Source organism: Panulirus ornatus, chromosome 13 (genome assembly GCF_036320965.1).
Source record: "Panulirus ornatus isolate Po-2019 chromosome 13, ASM3632096v1, whole genome shotgun sequence".
In the NCBI taxonomy this organism is placed as follows: Eukaryota; Metazoa; Arthropoda; class Malacostraca; order Decapoda; family Palinuridae; genus Panulirus; species Panulirus ornatus.
Window position 1 is genome coordinate 51,083,840 of NC_092236.1, and position 26,095 is coordinate 51,109,934.

The 26,095-nt window shown below is 44.1% G+C and overlaps 1 protein-coding gene across 1 annotated transcript; it reads left to right on the top strand.

Annotated features, from left to right (window-relative positions):
- Window positions 1-4,761: 4,761 nt before the first annotated feature.
- Window positions 4,762-24,663, top strand: LOC139752865 (chitotriosidase-1-like). The gene is made up of 11 exons (XM_071668862.1): window positions 4,762-4,919; window positions 11,485-11,778; window positions 12,606-12,791; window positions 14,134-14,234; window positions 14,787-14,918; window positions 17,347-17,474; window positions 18,614-18,737; window positions 19,838-20,023; window positions 21,716-21,838; window positions 22,867-23,008; window positions 24,500-24,663. The coding sequence occupies exons 2-11, from the start codon at window positions 11,694-11,696 to the stop codon at window positions 24,523-24,525; spliced, it is 1,233 nt and encodes a 410-aa protein (XP_071524963.1). The 5' UTR covers window positions 4,762-4,919; window positions 11,485-11,693; the 3' UTR covers window positions 24,526-24,663.
- The last annotated feature ends 1,432 nt before the right edge of the window (window positions 24,664-26,095 follow it).

Sequence of the window (26,095 nt, forward strand, 5' to 3'; positions counted from 1 at the left end):
AATGACAGGTTACTGCATCCTGTCGTAATTTTTTCGAGAAGGGCTACGACTTGTGGGCCTTGTTACATTCCGTCAATAAGAGCATCGAAAACGCTTGCGGTTGCATGGTTAAGGCATTCGAACTATATAAGATCTGATGATCTTAATGACATGCAGGGTTGGATCAAGAGGTTACGAATCAGTGTCGCGTGAGGCGACTTTGATAACCTGGCAGAATGAACATGAATAACCAATTTGTTTTGCTGGTTTGAGAGATATAATGGATATTGTGTTGATACTCAGCCATGGTATATCGTTTCTTCGATCATATAGGTGTGGTGATGATATAATGAGGTTTTATAATTTCATCATGTAATGTCATGCTCGATATATGTAGGAATCATACATGACAGCTTTTGAGTGTAATGTGTGACCCACCCCGTAGTGACGACCACCACCGCAGAGCCACACTCGTGCTACACTCACACCACACTCACGCCACACTCCCGCCACACTCACACTACACTCGTGCTCCACTCACACCACACTCACGCCACACACCACACTCACACCTCACTCACACCACACTCACGCCACACTCACACCTCACACCCACCTCACTCACACCACAAGCCATGATAAAACCAACCATAGGCCTCATTTTTCCTGACGTCTTGATATTGTACAGTGCTAGTACCTCACTGCATCGACAACACACGTTCAACATTACAGCAAACCAATGAAGTTTGCTTCCTGAATATAACATCCATGAGTATTGTATAACATCCATGAGTACTGTATAACATCCATGAGTATTGTATAACCCCGTATGAACACTCATCCATACTAGGTGCCGTCATACATGCTGTAGGATCTTTAACATAGACATTTAGGAAATATTCATTTTGTGGTGTAAAATAGATTCTTTATCAGTTATGATCATCCATTTATATACACAATGATCACATGTTATGGTGGGTCTTCCACAGAACTAGTCTGCAGTAAGAGATATGAGATAAAGCCTTTCATCTGTTGCAATTGAGCAATTAAGAAGCCACAGTGGAGAAAATTGGGGTAGTGTGCTGGCCAACGAATAGGAAGAACCCAATTGAAATGCAATTAGGAAGATTAAGACATCCTACGCACAGGTTACTGTATAGCCTCATTATTAATGTTATCTTAATGCAGTTTACATCCTACACGAAGGTTACTGTATGACCTCATCATTAGTATCAATGCATTCACTATTTTTTCTTTCGAAGCGAATTCCACAACTAGGATCTACGACCATCAGAGGTGGTTCGACACCACACCATCATGTTTCACTTTACCCTAACACCACGTTTTCTCTTCCTACCACCACCACCCTCACCCCTTTTGCTACCCACCCCGCTCCCATGGTGATTACCCCTCCAGCAGTTACATCATGACTATCAAAGTATCATGGTGATGTGAACGACGCAGTCTCAGGGCCTGAGGTCTTTGGACCCCCACCTCTGTTTACCCACGTTGGGGCTTCGAACTCACGAGTCGAAGAAACACTCGGGTTCACATTTTCTCCTAAGTAACAAGAAGTTGAATACACCAGGCGGAATGGACACAGGAAACACACACACACTGAGTGGTCTGGGTGAGGTGGTGTGGGGTTAAGTAGGTGATTATACCTAACGTGATGAGCGTAGTTAAAGTCGGTAGTTAGGTGTGCATGCATACCTTTGGTAAATCAGTGTTCGTTTCGTCCCATCTAAATTGCCTATGGCATATACTACTTTTCCCGAGGGTGTTTGAAATGAAACAGGATCCTCAAAACCTCTTTCCAGAACATATTTTTTGATAATGGAGTAGATGTTTGCCCTAATCTGTATGATAATCACAAGAAGCTTTGTGCTGAGGTAATGCAATGATATGTTGGTTCATTTCTCTATTCCTGTTGGGCATTTTTGAACGTGTATTGGAGAGAGGTGTGGGTGAGAAGGGTCTACAAGACGTTGAGGATGGAAGAGCTAAGGAGGCTGGGAAGTTAGTCAGTTGCTATTTGCAGATGACACGGCTCTGGTGGCAGACTCGAGTGAGAAACTGTATAAGCTGGTGTCAGCGTATAGGAGTAAGTCGAGAAGTAATTCAAGTATAACTAGTGTTATGAGGTTTATCAAGGGGGGGTTAGGTGAGGAGGAAGAAGACGAGATGATCTTAATGAGAGTTTGTGAGGAAAGACTTGACTTGAACTCTCACAAGGGCGTGCTCATTATGAGCATTTGAGCATTTGGACGCTTGTTTTTCGACCTGAAAAACACTGTTAAGGATGATTTAGTCAGACCCCAGCAAAGGGTTGAATTAATAGTTTTATTTAGTCACCGACACTATTGAGCTTGTAGGCAATATCATTGCTTTTAATAGGTTTACTGAGTTTTAACTAAACCGTACAAATAAGAAATCGATGAATTATTGGATACTGAACTGTTTAACGAAGTCATCCTTTCTTGTCAGAAAAACCCTCGAAGATATTTTGGTACTAATGTGAGAGATTTACCTCACTCTGAGCTATGCAGGCACCGTGAATTGATCATTTAAATTTCCCACATTTACGCACCGGTAACACTTTATTTACTGTGAATTATGCTTCGTAGATGTGAGGTTCTCTAGAGATCCTTTCGACCCTGTGTATGTCTTATAGTGTTTACCTATGGTGTTGTGTCGTCACTTCCCACCATAATATTTGTATTCGTTCCCAAGTGAACCATTTTCCTGACGGGACGACTGTACCCCAGGGTCACTGTACCCCAGGGTCACTATACCCCAGGGTCACTATACCCCAGGGTCACTATACCCTGGGTCACTATACCCCTAGGGTCACTAAGCCCACTTATAGACCCATGTATCACCCACCTATATTGATGTCTCGTCCCCACTTGCTTGTACGCTCTGTACTTGCCCTACACCCACGTTACCACTGCTTCGTCTATGAGTACTCACACAAATGAAAACTTCAAATTCATTTCCTTACAATTAACACCCCGAGCTGTGCTGTGGGGTTGAGCTTACGTCAGACTACACTTTCTAAACCCCGCGTCTCCTGTAAGTTCCTTCCACCTCACCAAACACCCCCGCCATGGCCAAATCTCATTGTGGTTGTCACACACACACACACACACACACACACACACACACACACACACAGATCACCCGTCACACTACCGACCCTCCTCAATCCACACAATGACCTCTCGTATTTCATTTCCCTCCTGTCAAAAATAAGTTAACCCTTTCCCTCTCAGAACTCCTGTCCATCAGACACCGTCTGGTGTACTGTAGCGTATTCCAGTATACCTCTCACTATCTCGACATATTTCAACCATTCCTTCTCACACATATATTCTCCCTACAGTGCCACCGTGTCCCCACCCTGTGGCATCATCCCACCCGCTGCCACGTGCACTCCAGGTGACCCCAATAAACACACCAGGTCCTTCTAATCTCATCCCTCACTCGAACCCTCCTGTCTCTAACGTCTTCTGATGCACCACACACCACTCTCCTACTTTCGCACACACCTCCACGCAAGCTTTCTCCTTTCGCACACCCTTCCCTCAAGCTGTGTTGCCTGATCAATGTAAAATTCCCTTGGTTGGAAAAGGACGTACTCTGTCATATGACAGACATCGGTCATACATTTTATAATTCTCTTATTACGAAAATGGAAGTAAATAATTCCTGCTCGAATGAGCGATGAGTTTCCTTTTTTTTCCCCTCTCCCCCACCACAGGCGAGTCCATTCTCATGCTCGTGGGGGAGACGACTGGAGGGGATTGAGAGTCCAGGGTTGCTTGACCACGTGGGTCTGAGTTGGTGGCCTTCAACACACACAGCTCGCCAGACCAGCCCGCCCCCCCGCCCACCAGTCCGTCCAGCTCCTCCTCCTCCTGCTGCTTGCTGGTGTGTGTGTGTGTGTGTGTGTGTCTACTGAGGGAGGAGAGTTTTCTCGGTTCGTCTTTGGTTATTTAGTTGAGAATATCCATCGTGTGGCTGAATCTAACCCGGGAATATATATATATATATATATATATATATATATATATACATATATATATATATATATATATATATATATATATATATATATATATATATATATATATATATATATAGCAATAGATGCAGATAAATGATAAAGAAATGAATGATAATGATAATAAATGATAATGAAATGATATCAATATATTTCTTAATATAGAAACATGCGAGGAATAATTATCAATTTTTTTTCACTCTTTGACACGATATCCAACGCCACTCACTCACTCACCCACACTTCTCCACAACACCCCACCACGCCACATTCTACACCCCCCTCTCCAACACCACACCACATTCTACACCCACCCACCCTTCCTCTCCAACACCACACCACATCCTACACACCCCCATCTCCAACACCATACCATATTCTACACCCCTCTCTCCAACACCATACCACATCCTAAGCCCCCCCTCTCCAACACCATACCACATCCTACATACCCACTCTCCAACACCACCCTCTCCAACACCATACCACATCCTAAGCCCCCCCTCTCCAACACCACACTACATCCTACACCCCCTCTCCAACACCACACCACATCCTACACTCTCTTCTCCAACACTATACCACATCCTATACCCCCTCTCCAACACCACACACCCCACAGACATCCTATACCCCTTCTCCACCACATCCTACACCCACCCACCCCTCTCCAACACCCCCCCCCCCCGACTTCCTGCACCACTCCTCCACCACCACGCCCCCAGCCACTCCCTCACCAACCCTCCCTTTGTCTCTCTCTTTCTCCTCTGCACGATCGCTCCGTCACATCCCGAGTCAGTTCAGTTGTGTGGTGCTGTCTCGCTACTTGTCTTATTACAGCATAGATCCGCTACATCTACGTCCGCCACTAAAGGTAGAGAGATGTTCAGTATGACGTATTCATCATGGTGTAGTGAGAAGTGAGGACACGTGTTCGAGGGTGTAGTGAAAGCTGTTATGTGTCTCCAGGTGTAGTGAGAGTTATATGTCTCCAGGTGTAGTGAAAGTGTTTCTTGTCCCAAGGTGTAGTGAGAGCTGTTATGTGTCTTGAGGTGTAGTGAAAAGTGGGGACAAGTGTTCGAGGGTGTAGTGAAAGCTGTTATGTGTCTCCAGGTGTAGTGAGAGTTATATGTCTCCAGGTGTAGTGAAAGTGTTTCTTGTCCCAAGGTGTAGTGAGAGCTGTTATGTGTCTTGAGGTGTAGTGAAAAGTGGGGACAAGTGTTCTAGGTGTAGTGAGAGTTGTTATGTGTCTCCAGGTGTAGTGAGAGCTGTTAGGTGTCTCTAGGTGTAGTGAGAGCTGTTAGGTGTCCCAGGGTGTAGTGAGAGCTGTTAGGTATCCCAGGGTGTAGTGAGAGTTGTTAGGTGTCCCAGGGTGTAGTGAGAGCTGTTAGGTATCCCAGGGTGTAGTGAGAGCTGTTAGGTGACCCAGGGTGTAGTGAGAGCTGTTAGGTATCCCAGGGTGTAGTGAGAGCTGTTAGGTATCCCAGGGTGTAGTGAGAGCTGTTAGGTATCCCAGGGTGTAGTGAGAGTTGTTAGGTATCCCAGGGTGTAGTGAGAGCTGTTAGGTATCCAGGGTGTAGTGAGAGCTGTTAGGTATCCCAGGGTGTAGTGAGAGCTCTTGGGTATCCCAGGGTGTAGTGAGAGCTGTTAGGTATCCCAGGGTGTAGTGAGAGCTCTTGGGTATCCCAGGGTGTAGTGAGAGCTGTTAGGTATCCCAGGGTGTAGTGAGAGCTGTTCGGTATCCCAGGGTGTAGTGAGAGCTCTTGGGTATCCCAGGGTGTACTGAGAGCTCTTGGGTATCCCAGGGTGTAGTGAGGGCTGTTAGGTGTCCTAGGGTGTAGTGAGAGCTCTTGGGTATCCCAGGGTGTAGTGAGAGCTGTTCGGTATCCCATGGTGTAGTGAGAGCTCTTGGGTATCCCAGGGTGTAGTGAGAGCTCTTGGGTATCCCAGGGTGTAGTGAGGGCTGTTAGGTGTCCTAGGGTGTAGTGAGAGCTCTTGGGTATCCCAGGGTGTAGTGAGAGCTCTTGGGTATCCCAGGGTGTAGTGAGAGCTCTTGGGTATCCCAGGGTGTAGTGAGGGCTGTTAGGTGACCCAGGGTGTAGTGAGAGCTGTTCGGTATCCCAGGGTGTAGTGAGAGCTGTTCGGTATCCCAGGGTGTAGTGAGAGCTGTTCGGTATCCCAGGGTGTAGTGAGAGCTGTTAGGTGTCCCAGGGTGTAATGGAACTGTGTGAAACTGTCTACACCTAGTTTTCGTAAGAGCAAGCATTCACCTGTGCCTGCTTGCCAGCTGTAAGTGAAAGGGTTTGTTCTTTAAGATAATTGGAAGCAGCACTGAACACCTGATTGCCATAGTGAGGTTGTGAACAGCTTTCGTGAGATGTTACGATTGAATACTTGTGTTGGATGACTTGTGTTCGCCGTCGTTTGGTTTTGACGGAAACTGCAACCCAATCCGTGAACTTCTTTCTTTCATACTATTCGCCATTTTCCCGCATTATCGAGGTAGCGTTAAGAACAGAGGACTGGGCCTTTGAGGGAATATCCTCCACCTGGCCCCCTTCTCTGTTCCTTCTTTTGGAAAATTAGAAAAAAAAAGAAAATGAGAGGGGAGGATTTCCAGCCCCCCGCTCCCCCATCCATGAACTACAAGGATTTTGAAAATAAAGTCTATCCATTTGTATGGTTGTGTTCATTAACGCGCCATGAACAACGTTGTAGCGTAATAGATATTAACATATCGTTAAGATGGGGAGGGAGGAGGGACGGGGGTTTGATAACCCCCTTCTCAGTAGCTCTGGACGCGGATTCAAACTTCAAGATATTTATATTCGATGATGATGCCGCCAATCCACTTTGTTTAGAAGCCTTTTCGTGACGATAAATGATTCGATTAATCTAAATGCAAATGAGGATTTGGTTAATAACCAACTCTTCACTCTATCAATTGATAGTGGCAGATGCCATTAACATCGGCTCGTGTAATGGAGAACTGTGTGTCCCAATTACACTTGTGTGTGTGTGCTGTCTACACTTGTGTGTGTGCTGGGTGTAGATTGCACGCGAGAGTATATTTGTGAGTTTTTAATTTGACTTGTTGCCAACATGACAGTAATATTCTGTACATCATTTTGACTTAATGTAGTCTACTTATAGATATTAGTATTTGAGTAATTAAAGGAGAGACAATATTGATTGAGGAAGGGAAACGAGACAGGAATGGAGGAAGAGGGAAGGGCTCTTCCTTCCCATCCCTCTCCGCGTTCCGTGGTCGACCTTGGAAGTTTGAAACGTCACGCCATAGTTTCCACACCAGTCACGTAACCAGACAACAACATACCTAAATTTCCATTGATCATTTTAGTATAGTGTGAGTTTGTATGTATCTCATGAATGAATTAGAATTTTAAACCGTTTACAAATTTGGTTGAGAGAAAGAAAATGGAATTTGGTTACATGTTGGCGTGTGACGTCTTGAAACATTTGGCTACCCGATTTTCTTTGACATATGTTGCTAAATGTCGTCAGCTGCCGTAAAGGAAGATAATATATTCGGGGAAGCGCCACTTGTAAAAGAGTAATTGCGTAAAAATGTTTTACTCCATGATTCTGACGGAGCGATGATGGTGTTTACGAAATACGACGACATAGAAGCATCTTTTCTGTCTTTTCAATTTTTTTAATTCACTCGTTGTCTAAAGACATTAGGCATTTACCTGGGCATTAATTTGACAACACTTACCCCCAGGCTGGTTGGCTGGCTGGACCGCCCTACATCCATCCGTTCAAGGCTCTTTCATGAACACTTGTCCCCCAGCAAATGTCACAGCTGCACAGATCTTTAAATACGTGTGTATGATCTATGCAGACCGCTAGTGCCTGCTTGGCTTCCCACCCAACGGAACCAAAGGTGAGCGATCTAGTTTCTGCATCTCGCCAGCCATCACCCAGCCGCCGGCGAACTTGTCCAAATTGTATTGGTCAAGACTTATGATATCGTAGCTCCGAGGCAAAAGTTTTCATTCATTCCACCTAGGCTTTGAAGACAGACAAATATACAGACGTCCTTGAACGTAACTAAAATAACATTATTCCTTCGTCTGTCTACTGCGAAGTAAAACTTTCTCATGAAGTCGTACTAAACTCTAGGATAGCATAGTGAATTTCATCTCTCAGGAATTAGGGTTTTTTTTTTTTTTGCCCATGTCAACCACATCTGCTTTACCGCACAATCCGATGCTATTGTGTGTGTTTGTGTATAGAGCAGAAGGATTCTTGAAGAGATCATAAAGAATTAGTGTCATATCCTACTGTTTTTGCTGGTTTTTTTTTTTAAGTACAGATGTGCATTCCAACAGCAACATACATTATCCAGTGGGTTTTAACGAGGTAATTTGTGGCGGTGGAAGAGAACAGAAACTCGTGGTTTGATGTGGTGTGAGAGAAGTTTTTTTCCCAAAGAGGAAGACCTGGTAAAACGTTTCAGATTTTTAAAGGTGGAGGATATAATATCAGTTGTGGACTTAAAAGCGAAATATCGTTTTAGTTTACGCCCCAATTTTTTGGTATACCTCATTAACGCCTCCACAAAGCGGCTGGAATTACCTATACCCTAGCCACAATGTAGCCCTGGCAACATCCTTTTAAGTCTGCTAATCTTGTTGCTTACGGTAGACAAAGGTTTTACTTGATACATCTCAGTTGCGATGAGAAAAAAAAAAAGCGGATCTCAAAAGTGCCTCTTTGCACCTCATTGCGTGATGGTCCGACCAGCGCCAGAGGAGAGGCTGCTAGCAATGAGTGAGAGGGTGGTGGGAGAAGGGACGTCAAGGAGGAGGACCCGTTGTGATTGCTGGGCGATGTCGCTAGAGGAAGGAGGAGGAGGAGGAGGAGGAGAGGCGTGTTAACGACCAGTCGACAAGCGGTGGCATGCCACCCACACACCCTGACTCCCACCTACCTGTGTTTACACCCGACGCACCCTTGACCAAACTCGCCTTAGGCGTTGTTTTATCATATGCAAATTCTCCTTGAAGCTCGCTCCTGTATGGGTGACATAAGCAAGGGGGAAATGGTGACCATGTGGGGTCTATCTTTGACAACTGGAGTCTTGCCCTCAAAGAAGTTGGTCATTATCCAGTTTACATGTTAATGTAAATGTGAGAGTCTACTACGACCCAGTTATTACAATTGCTCCCCCTTTTTTTTTTCATCATTTCAACATTCCTCATGCATTCGTATTGCTTCTGAGAACACAGTAGGGTTATGAAGCGATCTTCAGCGTTCTCAAGAACATGATTATATGTACTCTTGTGAGGGGTGTGTGTGTACGTGTGTGTGTGTGTGTGTGTGTGTGTGTGGAGGTAACTGTTTTATCATCGCCGTCTGGAACCAAGCCAAAATTCAGCTTGTGGACGGTTCAACCCTGAGTGAAGTAAAAGCGTTTGGCCTCAGCTCCAGCGGCCGAGAGGATATATATATATATATATATATATATATATATATATATATATATATATATATATATATATATATATCCATAAATGCTACATACAAATCCATTTGCTTTTCTAAGTATTTCTCACATACATTCTTCAAAGCAAACACCTGATCCACACATCCTCTACCACCTCTGAAACCACACTGCTCTTCCCCAATCTGATGCTCTGTACATGCCTTCACCCTCTCAATCAATACCCTCCCATATAATTTACCAGGAATACTCAACAAACTTATACCTCTGTAATTTGAGAACTCACCTTTGTCCCCTTTGCCTTTGTGTTAGATTATCCTGTGTTAGAAGATCTTTCGTGCACGAAAAATGTTTTAGATAAGATAAAAGATAATGATTGTCCCGTGTTATCAACCTTCTTGCGTCGTGTGGTGAAAATAATGACAACACAGAGAAACAAACAAAAAAACGACAGAAAATGTTTGTGTGATGCGTTTTTTTCTTTTTTTAAAGACCAAGATGAACATTTCTGTTTTCATAGAGTATTTACATACGAGTATACGAACCTTATATGGTTGAAATAGGTTGTTGACCCTGGTCGAACCACCATTCAAATATGTGTTCATATCCTCGTAAGGCTAGACAGCGATGTTAGTTTGTGTGAGTGTGTGTGTGTGTGTCTGTGTGTGTGTGTGTGTGTCATAGTCCTCTGTCAAGCATTTCTGCATGACGAGTTCCTTACGTCACATATGACATGACAGGTCATGTAGGCCTAATGACCTTCCTCATAGGTTGATAGCCATAAAACTCAATAAACATTGCAGGTCTGGGTGTCACTTAGCTATATATCTCACTCACTGTCAGTCATGTGTGCATAACTGACCCTGCACATGTGTGTTTACCCCGTCAGTCATTTGTGCATGACTGACCCTGCACATGTGTGTTAACCCCGTCAGTCATTTGTGCATAACTGGCCCTGCACATGTGTGTTAACCCCGTCAGGCACTGGTGTATGATTAGGTTTGCATTTGACCACGCTGGTTAATTATTGCTTAGTATGACAACTTACATTATCATCCCCCGATCATATCTCAAAGGATAACTGGTTAATTAGCGTCTCTTAACCGGGTTAAAAGAAAGTGTCATTATAGAATTTCTTGTAAAATTTAAATTTCTCGCGAGGGAAAAAATTTGAAAAAATTTAAGGAAATACTTCGGTAAAATATTTTCCAATGTTTTTGGTTCCGTGGTGAGGAGTTTTCTTTTCTTTTCGTCTTTATCTCGTGAAATACTATCGAATAGACTTTTTAAATCTGGTACGAACGTGGATGGGTCCAGTCTTCTCCAGCTGGGAAAAAGTGAAGAGAATATATATATATATATATATAATAGAAAGGATCACAACTTTACGCGTGATCAAGATATTCCTATGAGTCCACGGGGACTCATAGGAATATATATATATATATATATATATATATATATATATATATATATATATATATATATATATATATATATATATATCTAAGGTTCTTCCTCTGTTCTTAAAGCTTTGTCGCTAACGCGGGAAATGGCAAATATGTAAAAAAAAGAAAAAAAAACATAGATAGATATAGATAGATAGATAGATAGATAGCCACCCCTTCTAAGCCCTTGAAGATATGTTTATAATCCTACATGCATTGGTATAGCCCAATAATGAATGTGGTGAGGAAAGATACACATGACAAAGTTAGTCTCGTCTCCCTAGTGTGTGTTTATTACACAACCACCCCCCCATCTTCAAATCCAAATCACTTAAGAGAAAAAGGAAAAAAAAAAGAGAGAATCTTAATTCTATCTGAATATTTTCCCTTAGCGTGATCGTGAAGATCCGAGAGAACATAGGAATATTCTCTATATTCGTTCTATATAGGGCAAAGGGCTCTGGGTGTTTTTCTACGTGGATGTAATCATAGAGTTTCTTCGTTTTCTTTTTTCTCTCCAGGGGTAACTGCCAAATAATGAAGGCTTGCTAGTGATCAGGACCTGCGCCTTCATCCACGACTGAACAACGGCCAAAGGGGAATAAAAAAAAAAAGAAAAGAAAAGAAGAAAGGTGGTGAGGGAAGGGCGCGCGTTGAGAAAGTCGCGCACCCGGACGACCCGCCCGTCGTCGCTCCCATCTAGCATCGGCAGGGAGAGGAGATTTTCATCATGTGGTCCTCTCTGTCGTCTGGCCTCCTCCTCCTCCTCCTGCTCCTCGCAGTCCGGGTGACCCCACAAGACAACACAGATGGTGGTAAGTTTCAGGAGGGTCACGGGGCACTAGAGAGTAGAGAAGTCATTCTTTGACACACACGGGTCACTGTTTTTGCTCAACCAAATAGTAGTTTATGTATCATTCTCTCTCTCTCTCTCTCTCTCTCTCTCTCTCTCTCTATATATATATATATATATATATATATATATATATATATATATATATATATATATATATATATATATATATATATATATAAATATATATATATATATATATATAAATATATATATATATATATATATATATATATATATATATATATATATATGAATATATATATATACATATATATATATATATATATATATATATATATATATATATATATATATATATATATATATATATATATATAATATGGCTGGAAATCCTCCCCTCCAGTATTTACTTTACCAAAAGAAGGAACAGAGAAGGGGGCCAAGTGAGGATTATTTTTTTCCCCTCTAAGGCTCAGGCCTCTGTTCTTGACGCTACCTCGCTGACGCGGGAAATGACCAATATGTATGAAAAAAGAATATATATATATATATATATATATATATATATATATATATATATATATATATATATATATATATATATATATAAACATATATATATATATAATATATATATATATATATATATATATATATATATATATATATATATATATATATATATATATATATAAACATATATATATATATATATATATATATATATATATATATATATATATATATATATATATATATATATATATATATATATATATATATATATATATATATATTCACGATGGTGTTCTAATCTCTGCACAGATGACTTCGTGTTCGCGTGTTACTTTGGTTCCTGGGCAGTGTACAGACCCGGCTTGGGCAAGTTTGACGTGGAAAACATCGACCCATTCCTGTGTACACACATGATCTACACCTTCGCAGGCCTCAGGGACAACGAGATCGTTAGCTTGGACCCTTACAACGACCTTTACGACAATTACGGCAAAGGTAATGAGCAACAAACGTTCCGTTTTCAATACACTATGAGAAAACAGGAATGAATTTCTTTCGTAACTTAATATTTTGGTTTTTTTGGTGTGACTGTAGGTTAATGTGACCCTTACGGTAACGGGTCATAAGTGTGGTAACAACGAACGACCCTTCCCGCCGTTTAAATCCTTCTTCAGTAACGGTAGGGGAAGCCCTGGTCACCGACCACGGACGTACGGTCGCTGTGGAATATATATTTTTTTTTTGGGTCGCTGGTTATCTCAGACGCCACGCTGAGGCGAGTCGCCAGACCCTCGAGGACAACACTTTGCCCCTTGGTCTGCTAGGCGTCTCTCTCTCTCTCTCTCTCTCTCTCTCTCTCTCTCTCTCTCTCTCTCTCTCTCTCTCTTGCAATGTGAACAATCTCTCGTCCTGCAGTGTGAAGTTCTCTCTCTCTCTCTCTCTCTCTCTCTCTCTCTCTCTCTCTCTCTCTCTCTCTCTCTCTCTCTCTCTTACTCGTCTTGCAGTGAATTATATATATATATATATATATATATATATATATATATATATATATATATATATATATATATATATATAGAGGAAAGGATCACAATTTTGTGCGTGATCAAGATATTCCTATGAGTCCACGGGGGAAAATGAAACACGATAAGTTCCCAAGTGCACTTTCGTGTAATAATCACATCATCAGGGGAGACACAAGAGACAAAATATAACAGTCATTTGATATCCAACGAAGAGACGTAGCTTAGGACGCCATTTGGTAAACCTGTGATTGTCCAAGGCAGACAACGAGTGTATCATAAACTTATTATATGGATATATATATATATCTTTTCTTCTTTCACACTATTCGCCATTTCCCGCGTTAGCGAGGTAGCGTTAAGAACAGAGGACTGAGCCTTTGAGGAAATATCCTCACCTGGCCCCCTTTGCTTTACAAAGTCACCAACAACATTCATTTCTATGATAATCTAACACCGAGACAGATACATGAATAGATTGATAGAACTGGACAGACAGAGAGTTAGATAGATGGATAGGCAGATAAACACACACACACACACACACACACACATAAACACATATACACATGTCTGATACATGCATACATACCTGATACATACATGCATATCTACGTGCATACGTGCATACATACATGAATGTGTTTGAAGCTATGAACCTCTTACTCGGTCAGGAAAACACACACACACACACACACACACACACACTGTATCTTAGGGAAAATCCGAATATGATGTATGCTGTCCCCTTGATTTACGACAGTGGACGGTTCTCGCCTCTGGTTAATTTGGGAATATCTTGGCCACTGTTGCAGGAGCTTACGTGAGGTTCACGAAAATGAAGAAGCAAAACCCGAGGCTGAAGACACTTCTGGCCATCGGTGGCTGGAACGAAGGAAGTCAAAAGTACTCGCAGGTAAGGGCTATAGTGAAGAGCAATATATATATATATATATATATATATATATATACATCATATACATCACCATGAATTCAATATCATTATATTACCACCTTTCTCACAGTGTGGACTGCCACATCCACTGTCAGTCAACACCACCATGACTTCACCATTAGCGTAACCACCATTACCACACATACCACCATACCACACAACCACCATTACAACACATACCACCGTACCACACAACCACCATTACCACACATACCACCGTACCAGACAACCACCATTACAACACATGCCACTGTACCACACAACCACCATTACAACACATACCACCGTACCACACAACCACCATTACAACACATACCACCGTACCACACAACCACCATTACCACACATACCACCGGACCACACCACCACCATTACCACACATACCACCGTACCACACAACCACCATATAATCCCCATCATCTCATACAACCCACCATCATTTTTATGCATGATTCATCGCCATGGCAATACCAGCTGGCAACAAACCTCACCTTAACCACCTGTACCACACAGATGGTTGCCACCGCCAGCACTAGGACCACCTTCGTCCAGAGCTGCGTTCAGTTCCTCCAGAAATACGGCTTCGATGGTCTTGACATGGACTGGGAGTACCCGACCCAGAGGGGAGGTCAACCAGAGGACAGGGTAGGTCAAAGGTCAGCGTGAGTAAGTCATCACAGGTGAACAATGGAAGGTCAAAGTGGTCGGTCTTCATGGCCAAGACATGGATGGTTCATCTCACGACCAGCAGGTAGGAATGACCTGGTTACTAGTGGAGGAGGTTATGACCTGGTAACCAGGTAAGACTTCCTCGTAGCCTGGGTATATATATATATATATATATATATATATATATATAGTTAGATAGATAGATAGATAGATAGATATATTCCTATGAGTTCATGGTGGAAAATGAATCACAATAAGTTCCCAAGTGCACTTTCGTGTAAAACATCATCGGGGAGAGTTACAAGAAAGAAATATAACAGTCAGTTAACTTGTAACTCCCCTGATGATGTGATCATTACACGAAAGTGCACTTGGGAACTTTTCGTGTTTCATTTTCCCCGTGGACTCATAGGAATATATATATATATATATATATATATATATATATATATATATATATATATATATATATATATATATATATATATATATATATATATATGTATATATATATATATATATGTATATATATATATATATATATATATATATATATATATATATATATATATATATATATATGAAACTGCATTCTTTATACTTGTCTGCTGTTTCCTGTGTAGTAAGGATGAGTCAGGAGAAGACAAAGAAAGACATCGCTCGCTCACATCCGTTTTCTAGCTGTCATGCTATAGTCGCACTCAGACCCCCACAGACCTTTCCTGACTCATGAACCTAATAACCTTGTCTTTACTCTCGACCTTCTCCTTACACACACACACACACACACACACACACACACACACACTCCCAAACTCGGCCAACCTCTCCCTCGAATTGTCCACCAATATCGCATCATCAGCAAACAGTACTTAACTCTACCTGACCCTTACCAAGACTGAAAACCTCCCTCCTGACCCCGCAAACCCATGCATACACTTTCCTCACTACCACATCCATCATCACACCCCTGCCGCAGACCCAGCTTCATCTAGAACCATCACTTGTTGTCCTCTTCTCTGTCGTCCGGTACATGTGCCTACTTCTAGAACCACCACTTCTCCTCTTCTCTGTCATCCGGCACATGTGCCTACTTCTAGAACCACCATTTCTCCTCTTCTCTGTCATCCGGCACATAAGCCTACTTCTAGAACCGCCACTCGTTGTCCTCTTCTCTGTCATCCGGCACATGTGCCACCGCCATTTCTCCTCTTCTCTGTCGTCCGACACATGTACCTACTTCTAGAACCGCCACTTCTCCTCTTCTCTATCATCCGGCACTTATGCCTATTCTCTCTGCCCCTGATATCTTTTCTCCCACAGTACGTCCCTAAGTGATCACTTCTGTATGAGTGCCTTCGCCCTCGCCCCCCCGACACACTACCTAGGAAGGGGAAGGCTGGATGACTGCATGTTAGGGTCAGAGACCTGAGAGGGGCCCGGATGGACGTGTAACTCGGTGTCAGAGGTCGTGTTGGACACCCACCCGAGAGACACGGAACTCAGTATGAGAAGTGCCCTGGTTACTCATGATGAGACGTGACGCTAGAAACTGAGACGGTGGTGTGGGAAGGAAGAGAACGGGAAGAGGATTGTGTCGGCTTGAGTCGAACGAGGACCAGCGGGAAGATCAATTAGTACGTGAGAAAGAGCACCGAACTTAAGGTATCTCAGGCAGTCCATCTTCCTCGTACCATCCTCCACGTCACTCCAGGATGATCCTTGGACCATCTCCACCCTCAAAATGTGATCGTCGAAGGACGCTTCCTGAAACCATCATGATTTAGAACGGAAACAGCGCATGATTAAGATCTGTATGGTGACTGTGAGTACTTCTCTCTCAGGGTTGAGCCTCCGTGGTTCACCGGCCGCCAGGGGTCGAGCCCATACCGGGTCGAATTTTCGTCCCGGCAGTCCGCACGCAAGTCAACCCAGCTGTTCATCCTTCTCGAGGAGTTGGTAGATGAACTGGGTACATGGCTTAGGCTTGAATATATATATATATATATACCCTGAGTCAGTCCATTGACAGCACGTCGATCCCAGTGTACCCTCATCGTTCCAGTTCACTCTATCCCGCCTCTCACCCTCCTGCATGCTCAGTCCCCGATCGCTTCAAATCTCTCCACCCCTCCGTCTCCAATTTGGCCTTCCTGCTCTCCTCGTTCCCTCCACTTACACTTGTATCCTCTTATTATGTTGTTATTTTGTTGTTGTTGGCTAACTCCCTGACGATGCCCAACCATGTATGCAGAAGTCGGTTTACCTTATCGATATATATATATATATATATATATATATATATATATATATATATATATATATATATATATATATACCTTTTTTCCATCCCTTGATTTCATTTCGCGTTTTAAACTTAACTATTATTTTTTTCTTTATTCAGGAGAACTTTGCTCTTCTGCTGGATGAATTGAGGACCGAGTTCGACCGCCATGGACTGATGTTGACAGCAGCTGTGTCAGCAGGCTGGACCGTCATAGGAGAAGCTTACGACGTGGATGCCTTGGCCAGGTCAGGTCACGGGTCGTCTCCTTTAGCTATAGTGGAATTATGACCAGATTAGGCCACAAGGGGGGTAGGGGGTCTTCTATTTTGGGTCATATTGGAACTACGTCTAGGTCAAGCCACAGGGGGGGAGGTCTTCTATTTTTAGGCCATATTGGAACTATGTCTAGGTCAAGCCACGGGGGGTGGGGTCTTCTATTTTTGGGCCATATTGGGTCTATGTCCAGGTCAGGCCACGGGGGTCTTTTTTGGGGGGGCCATATTGGAACAATACCACATGAATTTCCCTTTTTGGTCGTGAACACAACGAATCTCTTAACAAACTTGCGTGAACTTTGACCTCCATCAGATTATTCTTGCTGTACGTTCTTATCTGACATGAATTGCACTTGAGTAAACCCCACTTTTTCGTAATACGAAAACACACACACACACACACACACACACACACACGAAAAGTTCGGCTATGGGAAAAGTTAATTTCATAGTATATTAGAAAGGATGATATACCGTTCTTCATGACTTTCACTTGACCATTGTAATGATTACCCCATCACGCAACAAAGCCACTGCATTTGCCCAACACAATAGAAAAACTATTATGTGGACTGATGAAAAAAACTACATGGCCTTGATTATCTCTATCTATAGATATTACAGTAATTGATTTACAAGATAGAAATTTTTTTTTTTTTTCCCCTTTGAGAGCAAAGCCACCATTTGCAGTCGCACGTAAATCATCTCTTAGGGCGAAATGAAATCATCAAGCCAGACACACTTCATTATCATCAAACACCTATGAAACAGTAAGGTTATGGGTACAGTTGAAGGATACAGTTGAGGTTACAGTCTTGTCTGTAAGCTCTTTGGGGAAAGAAAAGGTGGGAGGGGGTGTTGGGGAGGGGTTGGGGGTTTGGGGTATATATATATATATATATATATATATATATATATATATATATATATATATATAATGGCTGAAATGCATCATTTAACTGAGACGAGTCAAATGAGTGTGGTACTAGCCACTAACTCTATTGTCATTTAGTTAAACAAGAAACCGCAAGCCACGCGCATCTCGGAAGAAAGAAAAGAAAGTAAGGAAAGGAAACTGACATCTTGTTTTGTCTTTCTCACCGACCCAGGAACCTGGACTTCGTTAATCTGATGGCGTATGATTTCCACGGGTCTTGGGAGAACTTCGCCCACCATCACTCCCCGCTCTACGCCCACCCGATGGACAATGGCACCGATCGTTATCTGAATGTGGTCAGTCAAAACATGCCTTTAAGAATGTATTTTCCCTTGGCCAAGTGGGTAGAGAATGTGTGTGTGTGTGTGTGTGTGTGTGTGTGTGTGTGTGTGTGTGTGTGTGTGTGTGTGTGGTGTGTATTGAGTGGACTTCAACTCAGAGTCGGTCCCTCTTCTCAGTAAGATATAAAGGAGATAATTTAAAAAAAAAAAAGAGAGAATCCAGTCATGTCTAAGATGGACAAGGAAAATTACTTTTTTTTCCCCCATGTCATCTTTCTTAAATACATTCAAACTTCTGGCAATAAGACTGTATCTGCTCCCCACATACACATTGAACATTCTACATCTCAATGGAGCTACAGTTTTTATGAATTCTTAGTTATTTTACCAGTTGTAGATGGACATGGCTTGTAGGAGTCAAATGTAATGATCACTTTAGGTAGACAGTGTGAGATACGTGTCCTGTGAACGTTTCTGTATATATTGTATCTATATGTCTAGTACATACATTTCAAACTGTGACTTGTCCTTGACAAACAAAAAAGAAAAAGTTATAAAACCACAACCTTCGTAACTCTCCACAAAACAGCGATGTAAAACACTACCACACTCCAACACAAGCACCATAGTCTACCACAACCACTATAATCTACCACAACCACTGTAATCTACCACACAACTAACAGACCTGATCTATAACCTACCCAACCACAGCTCCCATCATCATAATCTACCACATTGTCATAACCCCAATTCACAAACCCTAACCATAACCACCCCAGCACCACACTGCACCACAACCACGAATGAAAAAAAGAAAAAAAAAAAACTCCAGCGTCGAACCACCACACTGTCTTCAGCAACCATCACATTCGACTTCCACAACCGTAATAAACCTACTAAGCAAACACCACCACAACCTCCACCACACACAACTCTGTAACTCTTGCGCCATCAGCATTCGAACGACGTGTTACAACCCACTGCCATTAACACCACATAGGCTTATCTCTCTCTCTCTCTCTCTCTCTCTCTCTCTCTCTCTCTCTCTCTCTCTCTCTCTCTCTCTCTCTCTCTCTCTCTCTCTCTCTCTCATCTCTCTCTCTCTCCTACAGGATTCCGCCGTCATGATATGGTTAGACCTTGGCCTGCCTCGGGACAAGTTGGTTCTTGGAATGGGACTTTACGGACGCACCTTCACCCTGGCCGACGCCAACCAACACAGTATCTATTCTACGTCTTATCAAGCCGGCCAGGCCGGTCCTTACACAAGGACACAGGGATTTCTCGGCTACAACGAGGTATGTGCTCATCCTTCTCTCTCTCTCTCTCTCTCTCTCTCTCTCTCTCTCTCTCTCTCTCTCTCTCTCTCTCTCTCTCTCTCTCTCTCTCTCTCTCTCTCTTATCTTTCCCCTTCTTGTCTGTCTCCTTACGTCTGTTTAACATCAATCTACATTTTTCTTATTTTCTTTTTTTTTTCTATGTTTCTGCACATCTTTGAATCCGTCTGTTTCTGTTCATGATGGTCCCCTGTTTTTTTTTTAATCATTTAATGTATCAATTCTTCTCTGTCTGAATTTGTGTGATTACCTCCCCAGTCCATTCATCTAACCAGTTATCTATCCATTGATGTGTATATTTCCCACGCTTCGATAAGACGAGCCAAGAAGCAGCCCGCCTCCCCCCCACACACACACCAGTCTCCCCACCCACACACACACTAGTCTCCCCCCACACACACACCAGTCTCCCCACACACACACACACACACACCAGTCTCCCCACACACACACACACACACCAGTCTCCCCCCCCCCACACACACACCAGTCTCCCCACACACACACACCAGTCTCCCCACACACACACACCAGTCTCCCCGTACACACACACACACCAGTCTCCCCACACACACACACACACCAGTCTCCCCCCCACACACACACCAGTCTCCCCACACACACACACACACCAGTATCCCCACACACACACACACCAGTCTCCCCCCACACACACACACCAGTCTCCCCACACACACACACACCAGTCTCCCCGTACACACACACACACCAGTCTCCCCACACACACACACACCAGTCTCCCCCCCCACACACACACCAGTCTCCCCACACACACACACACCAGTCTCCCCGTACACACACACACACCAGTCTCCCCCCACACACACACCAGTCTCCCCACACACACACACCAGTCTCCCCGTACACACACACACACCAGTCTCCCCACACACACACACACCAGTCTCCCCACACACACACACACCAGTCTCCCCACACACACACACCAGTCTCCCCGTACACACACACACACCAGTCTCCCCCCCCCACACACACACCAGTCTCCCCACACACACACCAGTCTCCCCGTACACACACACACACCAGTCTCCCCACACACACACACACCAGTCTCCCCCCACACACACACACCAGTCTCCCCACACACACACACCAGTCTCCCCGTACACACACACACACCAGTCTCCCCCCACACACACACACCAGTCTCCCCACACACACACACACACCAATCTCCCCACACACACACACACCAGTCTCCCCCCCACACACACACCAGTCTCCCCACACACACACACACACACACCAGTCTCCCCCCACAAATACACACACACCAGTCTCCCCCCACACACACACCAGTCTCCCCGTACACACACACACACCAGTCTCCCCCCCCACACACACACACCAGTCTCCCCACACACACACACACACACACACCAGTCTCCCCACACACACACACTGAGGGATAAAGTCAAAAGGATTCTAATGTTAATGATCGTTGACTTGATAGAAGAATCCTTTATCATCATTGCTTCTACTCCCGCTACTCCCCATACAGCTACTATCATTAGTCTGTCTTTATCATTACTACATGCCTCATGTCCCTCACACTAGTATATCAGGTCACACTCTCCCTCTCTCGCACTGATGAGAAGTTCTCTCCACCAGATCTGTGAGATGGAGAAGCGAGAAGAGTGGCATATGGTGCGAGATGAGCACCTCGTATCGCCCTACGTCTACCGCAACCGACAGTGGTGTGGCTACGACGATGTGGAGTCTCTGACCAACAAGGTATCGGCGGTGTTAGGCATCAGTGGATGAGGTCAGGGAGGGAGAGGGCCAGGTTCATCATGGGTTCATGAGCAAGATTGTACGATCGTATTTCAAGGTGAACTTGTAGGGGTGTGGACAGGATTTGTTATTTTATTGACATTTTCTTTGTGTGTGTGTGTGTGTGTGTGTGTGTGTTCTGTTGATCGTATGGTTGTCAAATTTCTTTTATAGATACACTTTTTGACGTGATACCCTGAGAATTTGCAACCCCGATCCATCATCGAAGTGGTGAGGTAGGTAGGTAACCTAACTGAACATCTTCCCCTTGGCTGAGGGGCCGAAGAGGGGCCGAGTCTCGAGGTTCAACATTGTGGTAAACAGTTTACATATCATGTGTAAATGACATGGCTGATTTCCTTGTACTATTTCGGTGTGTTTGGAGTTAAATGGAACCTCGCTTTGGTCACGTTAAGATCAACCATCCATCCTCCCCAACCAAACCCACCCACCCACCCCCTCTTTTGGCAAAGGTGTAGAGAGAGAGAGAGAGAGAGAGAGAGCCTATGTCTCAACAATGTTTTCCTTCACCACCACTACCACGTCGTATTGTCATTACCATGCCATGATTTTTGACCTTCCTAACTCGGAAACTACAATGACTTCTTCTTCTTCCTCCTCTCCCCATTACTTGACCCTTTTTTGAAAAAGTCCCGTCACCATTAGACGATGCCTCTGGTTGAAGCACCCATTTACCAATGATGGACACCTCTCCAGCACCAGCGGGAGAGGTGAGAGGGAACTGGCTCTGACGACCCACACACACGACCCACACACACACACACACCCCACCTCACCTCACCTCACCTCACCTCTCATTAATCTCACCCCACCTCACCTCACCTCACCTCACCTCTCGTTAATCTCACCCCACCTCACCTCACCTCACCTCACTTCTCATTAATCTCACCCCACCTCACCTCACCTCACTTCTCATTAATCTCACCCCACCTCACCTCACCTCACCTCTCGTTCATCTCTCGTTTCAGACCGCATACCTCATGAGCCTGGGTCTGGCTGGAGCGATGGTCTGGTCTGTGGAGACGGACGACTTCCACGGATCGTGTGACGATGGGCCATTCCCGCTACTGAACGCCATCCGGAACGCCCTTGAGAACGAAGACCTCCTCAGTATGCCTTTCTTACCGGACAGTATGACGGCCGACGTGCAGACCGAAGTGCCAGAAGACCCCCTCACTATACCCTGTTTATTGGACGATATGAATGCCGACATGCAAAATGAAATGACAGAAGACCCCCTCACTCTACCCTCGTTATCGGACGTGATGACCGCCGACGTGCAAACTGAAATGCCAGAGATGGTAAGACGCGCGGGGGGCGGGGTGGGGGGGCTGCTAGTAGAGTACTCAGGTGCCTTTGCTGTCCTACACACACACACACACACACACACACACTCAAAACACACACACACACACACACACACACACACACACGATCGTCCCTAAATTTAGGATCACACCATGAGTCTCTTTACCTAAAACTTTAAAACGACAGCACGAGCCTTGAGGACGACAGTACGAGCTTTGAGGACGACAGTACGAGCCTTGAGGACGACAGCACGAGCCTTGAGGACGACAGTACGAGCCTTGAGGACGACAGCACGAGCTTTGAGGACGACAGTACGAGCTTTGAAGACGACAGTGCGAGCTTTGAGGACGACAGTACGAGCTTTGAGGACGATAGTACGAGCTTTGAGGACGACAGTACGAGCCTTGAGAACGACAGTACGAGCCTTGAGGACGACAGTACGAGCCTTGAGGACGACAGTACGAGCCTTGAGAACGACAGTACGAGCCTTGAGGACGACAGTACGAGCTTTGAGGACGACAGTACGAGCTTTGAGGACGACAGTACGAGCTTTGAGGACGACAGTAGAGCTTTGAGGACGATAGTACGAGCTTTGAGGACGATAGTACGAGCTTTGAGGACGACAGTACAAGCCTTGAGGACGACAGTACGAACCTTGAGGACGACAGTACGAGCTTTGAGGACGACAGTACGAGCCTTGAGGACGACAGTACGAGCCTTGAGGACGACAGTACGAGCCTTGAGGACGACAGTACGAGCCTTGGGCATATATGACCTAACTAACATACTTAAGGGGAAGGTCACAGATCATGCCATCATACACAAAGGACGAACCGTCGTGCTCAAGGGCCGTACCGTACCGTCGTGCTCAAGGGCCGTACCGTACCGTACCGTCGTGCTCAAGGGCCGTACCGTACCGTCGTGCTCAAGGGCCGTACCGTACCGTCGTGCTCAAGGGCCGTACCGTACCGTCGTGCTCAAGGGCCGTACCGTACCGTACCGTCGTGCTCAAGGGCCGTACCGTACCGTCGTGCTCAAGGGCCGTACCGTACCGTCTTTTCAAAAGAGGCTTAAACAATAATGATGGCTAATTTTGATGAGATTTTGAAAGTGATACCTAAATATTCAACCGGGATTCAAAAGTTCCAGGTACTTTGGTTCACTTTATTTTTGATTTCCCCCCTTCTCCCTTTTTATTTTTTTTGTCCCCTTCTCCCTTTCTCCCTTTCTCTGTTTATCCTTCTTTCGTAAGAGTGTGAAGTGGTGTCTTATACAAGCGTTTCGTTATTTCAGGACGTGGCCGACACTATTCCCAATGACGCACCCGACCCCTATATATCCAGTCTGTTCGAGTCCATATCCGACCTCTGTGTTCTCACCGTCGCACCCGACGCCATCACCAACATAACCGACCCCATCACCAACATAACCGACCCCATCACCAACATAACCGACCCCATCACCAACATAACCGACCCCATCATCAACATAACCGACCCCATCACCAACATAACCGACCCCATCACCACCATAGCCGCCCCCACCACCACCACCACGCCAGACACACTAAGCGTGGACTCGATCTGCAAAATGAGTGGGTTAAACGCTGATCCAGCTGGCAATTGCTTCATCTTCTACAACTGTACGATGGTGAGTTGCATCCGTTCCTGTGTGTGTATATATATTTATATGTTCCTATGAGTCTAAGGGGAAAATGACACACGATAAGTTCCCAAGTGCACTTTCTTGTAATAATCACATCATCAGGAGAGACACAAGAGACATGTTTACCAAATGGCGTCCTAGATTCGTCTCTTCGATGTATATCAACTGACTGTTATATTCATCTCTTGTGTCTCCTCTGATGATGTGATTATTACACGAAAGTGCACTTGGGAACTTATTGTGTTTCGTTTTCCCCGTGGACGCATAGGAATATCTTGATCACGCGCAAAATTGTGATCCTTTCCAATATATATATATATATATATATATATATATATATATATATATATATATATATATATATATATATATATATATATGTATATCTTTCATACTATTCGCCATTTCCCGCGTTAGCGAAGTAGCGTTAAGAACAGAGGACTGGGCCATTGAGGGAATATCCTCACCTGGTCCCCTTCTCTGTTCCTTCTTTTGGAAAATTAAAAACGAGAGTGGAGGATTTCCAGCCCCCGCTCCCTCCCCTTTTAGTCGCCTTCTACGACACGCAGGGAATACGTGGGAAGTATTCTTTCTCCCCTATCCCCAGGGAATATATATATATATATATATATATATATATATATATATATATATATATATATATATATATATATATATATATATATATACATATATATATATATACATATACTGCAAGGGAGAGAAATAGTAAGCATTTTAATCTACATTCCGAAATATGCATTTTCAAAAAAAAAAATCATGTTTTTATACAGTACTAATGAGCTAGATTTCTTGACCTTATCTACATATATGACTGAGATGTGGACCAGCGCTTAGGTGAGAGGCAAGTGAGATACAGATCTGTGTGTACCATGTTTAAGGAGGTGTGCATTACGTCATATTCCTCCAAGAAAAACATAAACAACAGTATCTCCACCTTCCCCCTCACCTTCACCACCTTTCTCCCTTCTCTCCACCTCCCCCTCACCTTCACCACCCTTCTCCCTTCTCTCCACCTCCCCCTCACCTTCACCACCCTTCTCCCTTCTCTCCACCTCCCCCTCACCTTCACCACCTTTCTCCCTCTCTCTCCACCTTACTGGCTAAGGATCAAGGGTTCAACCAGGAGATAAGCGTGTCAGGTGTAGCAGCTCCAGGTGTGAATCATGAGTCAGGTGTAGCAGCTCCAGGTGTGAATCATGA

What these genes read in the sequence shown, in the direction of transcription:
- LOC139752865 (XM_071668862.1), top strand. Translation starts at nt 11,694, where the DNA reads ATGTGGTCCTCTCTGTCGTCTGGCCTCCTCCTCCTCCTCCTGCTCCTC. An exon ending in GACGTGGATGCCTTGGCCAG is followed by an intron (nt 17,475 to 18,613) that starts GTCAGGTCACGG and finishes TCACCGACCCAG; the next exon opens with GAACCTGGACTTCGTTAATC. An exon ending in TGGAGTCTCTGACCAACAAG is followed by an intron (nt 21,839 to 22,866) that starts GTATCGGCGGTG and finishes CTCTCGTTTCAG; the next exon opens with ACCGCATACCTCATGAGCCT.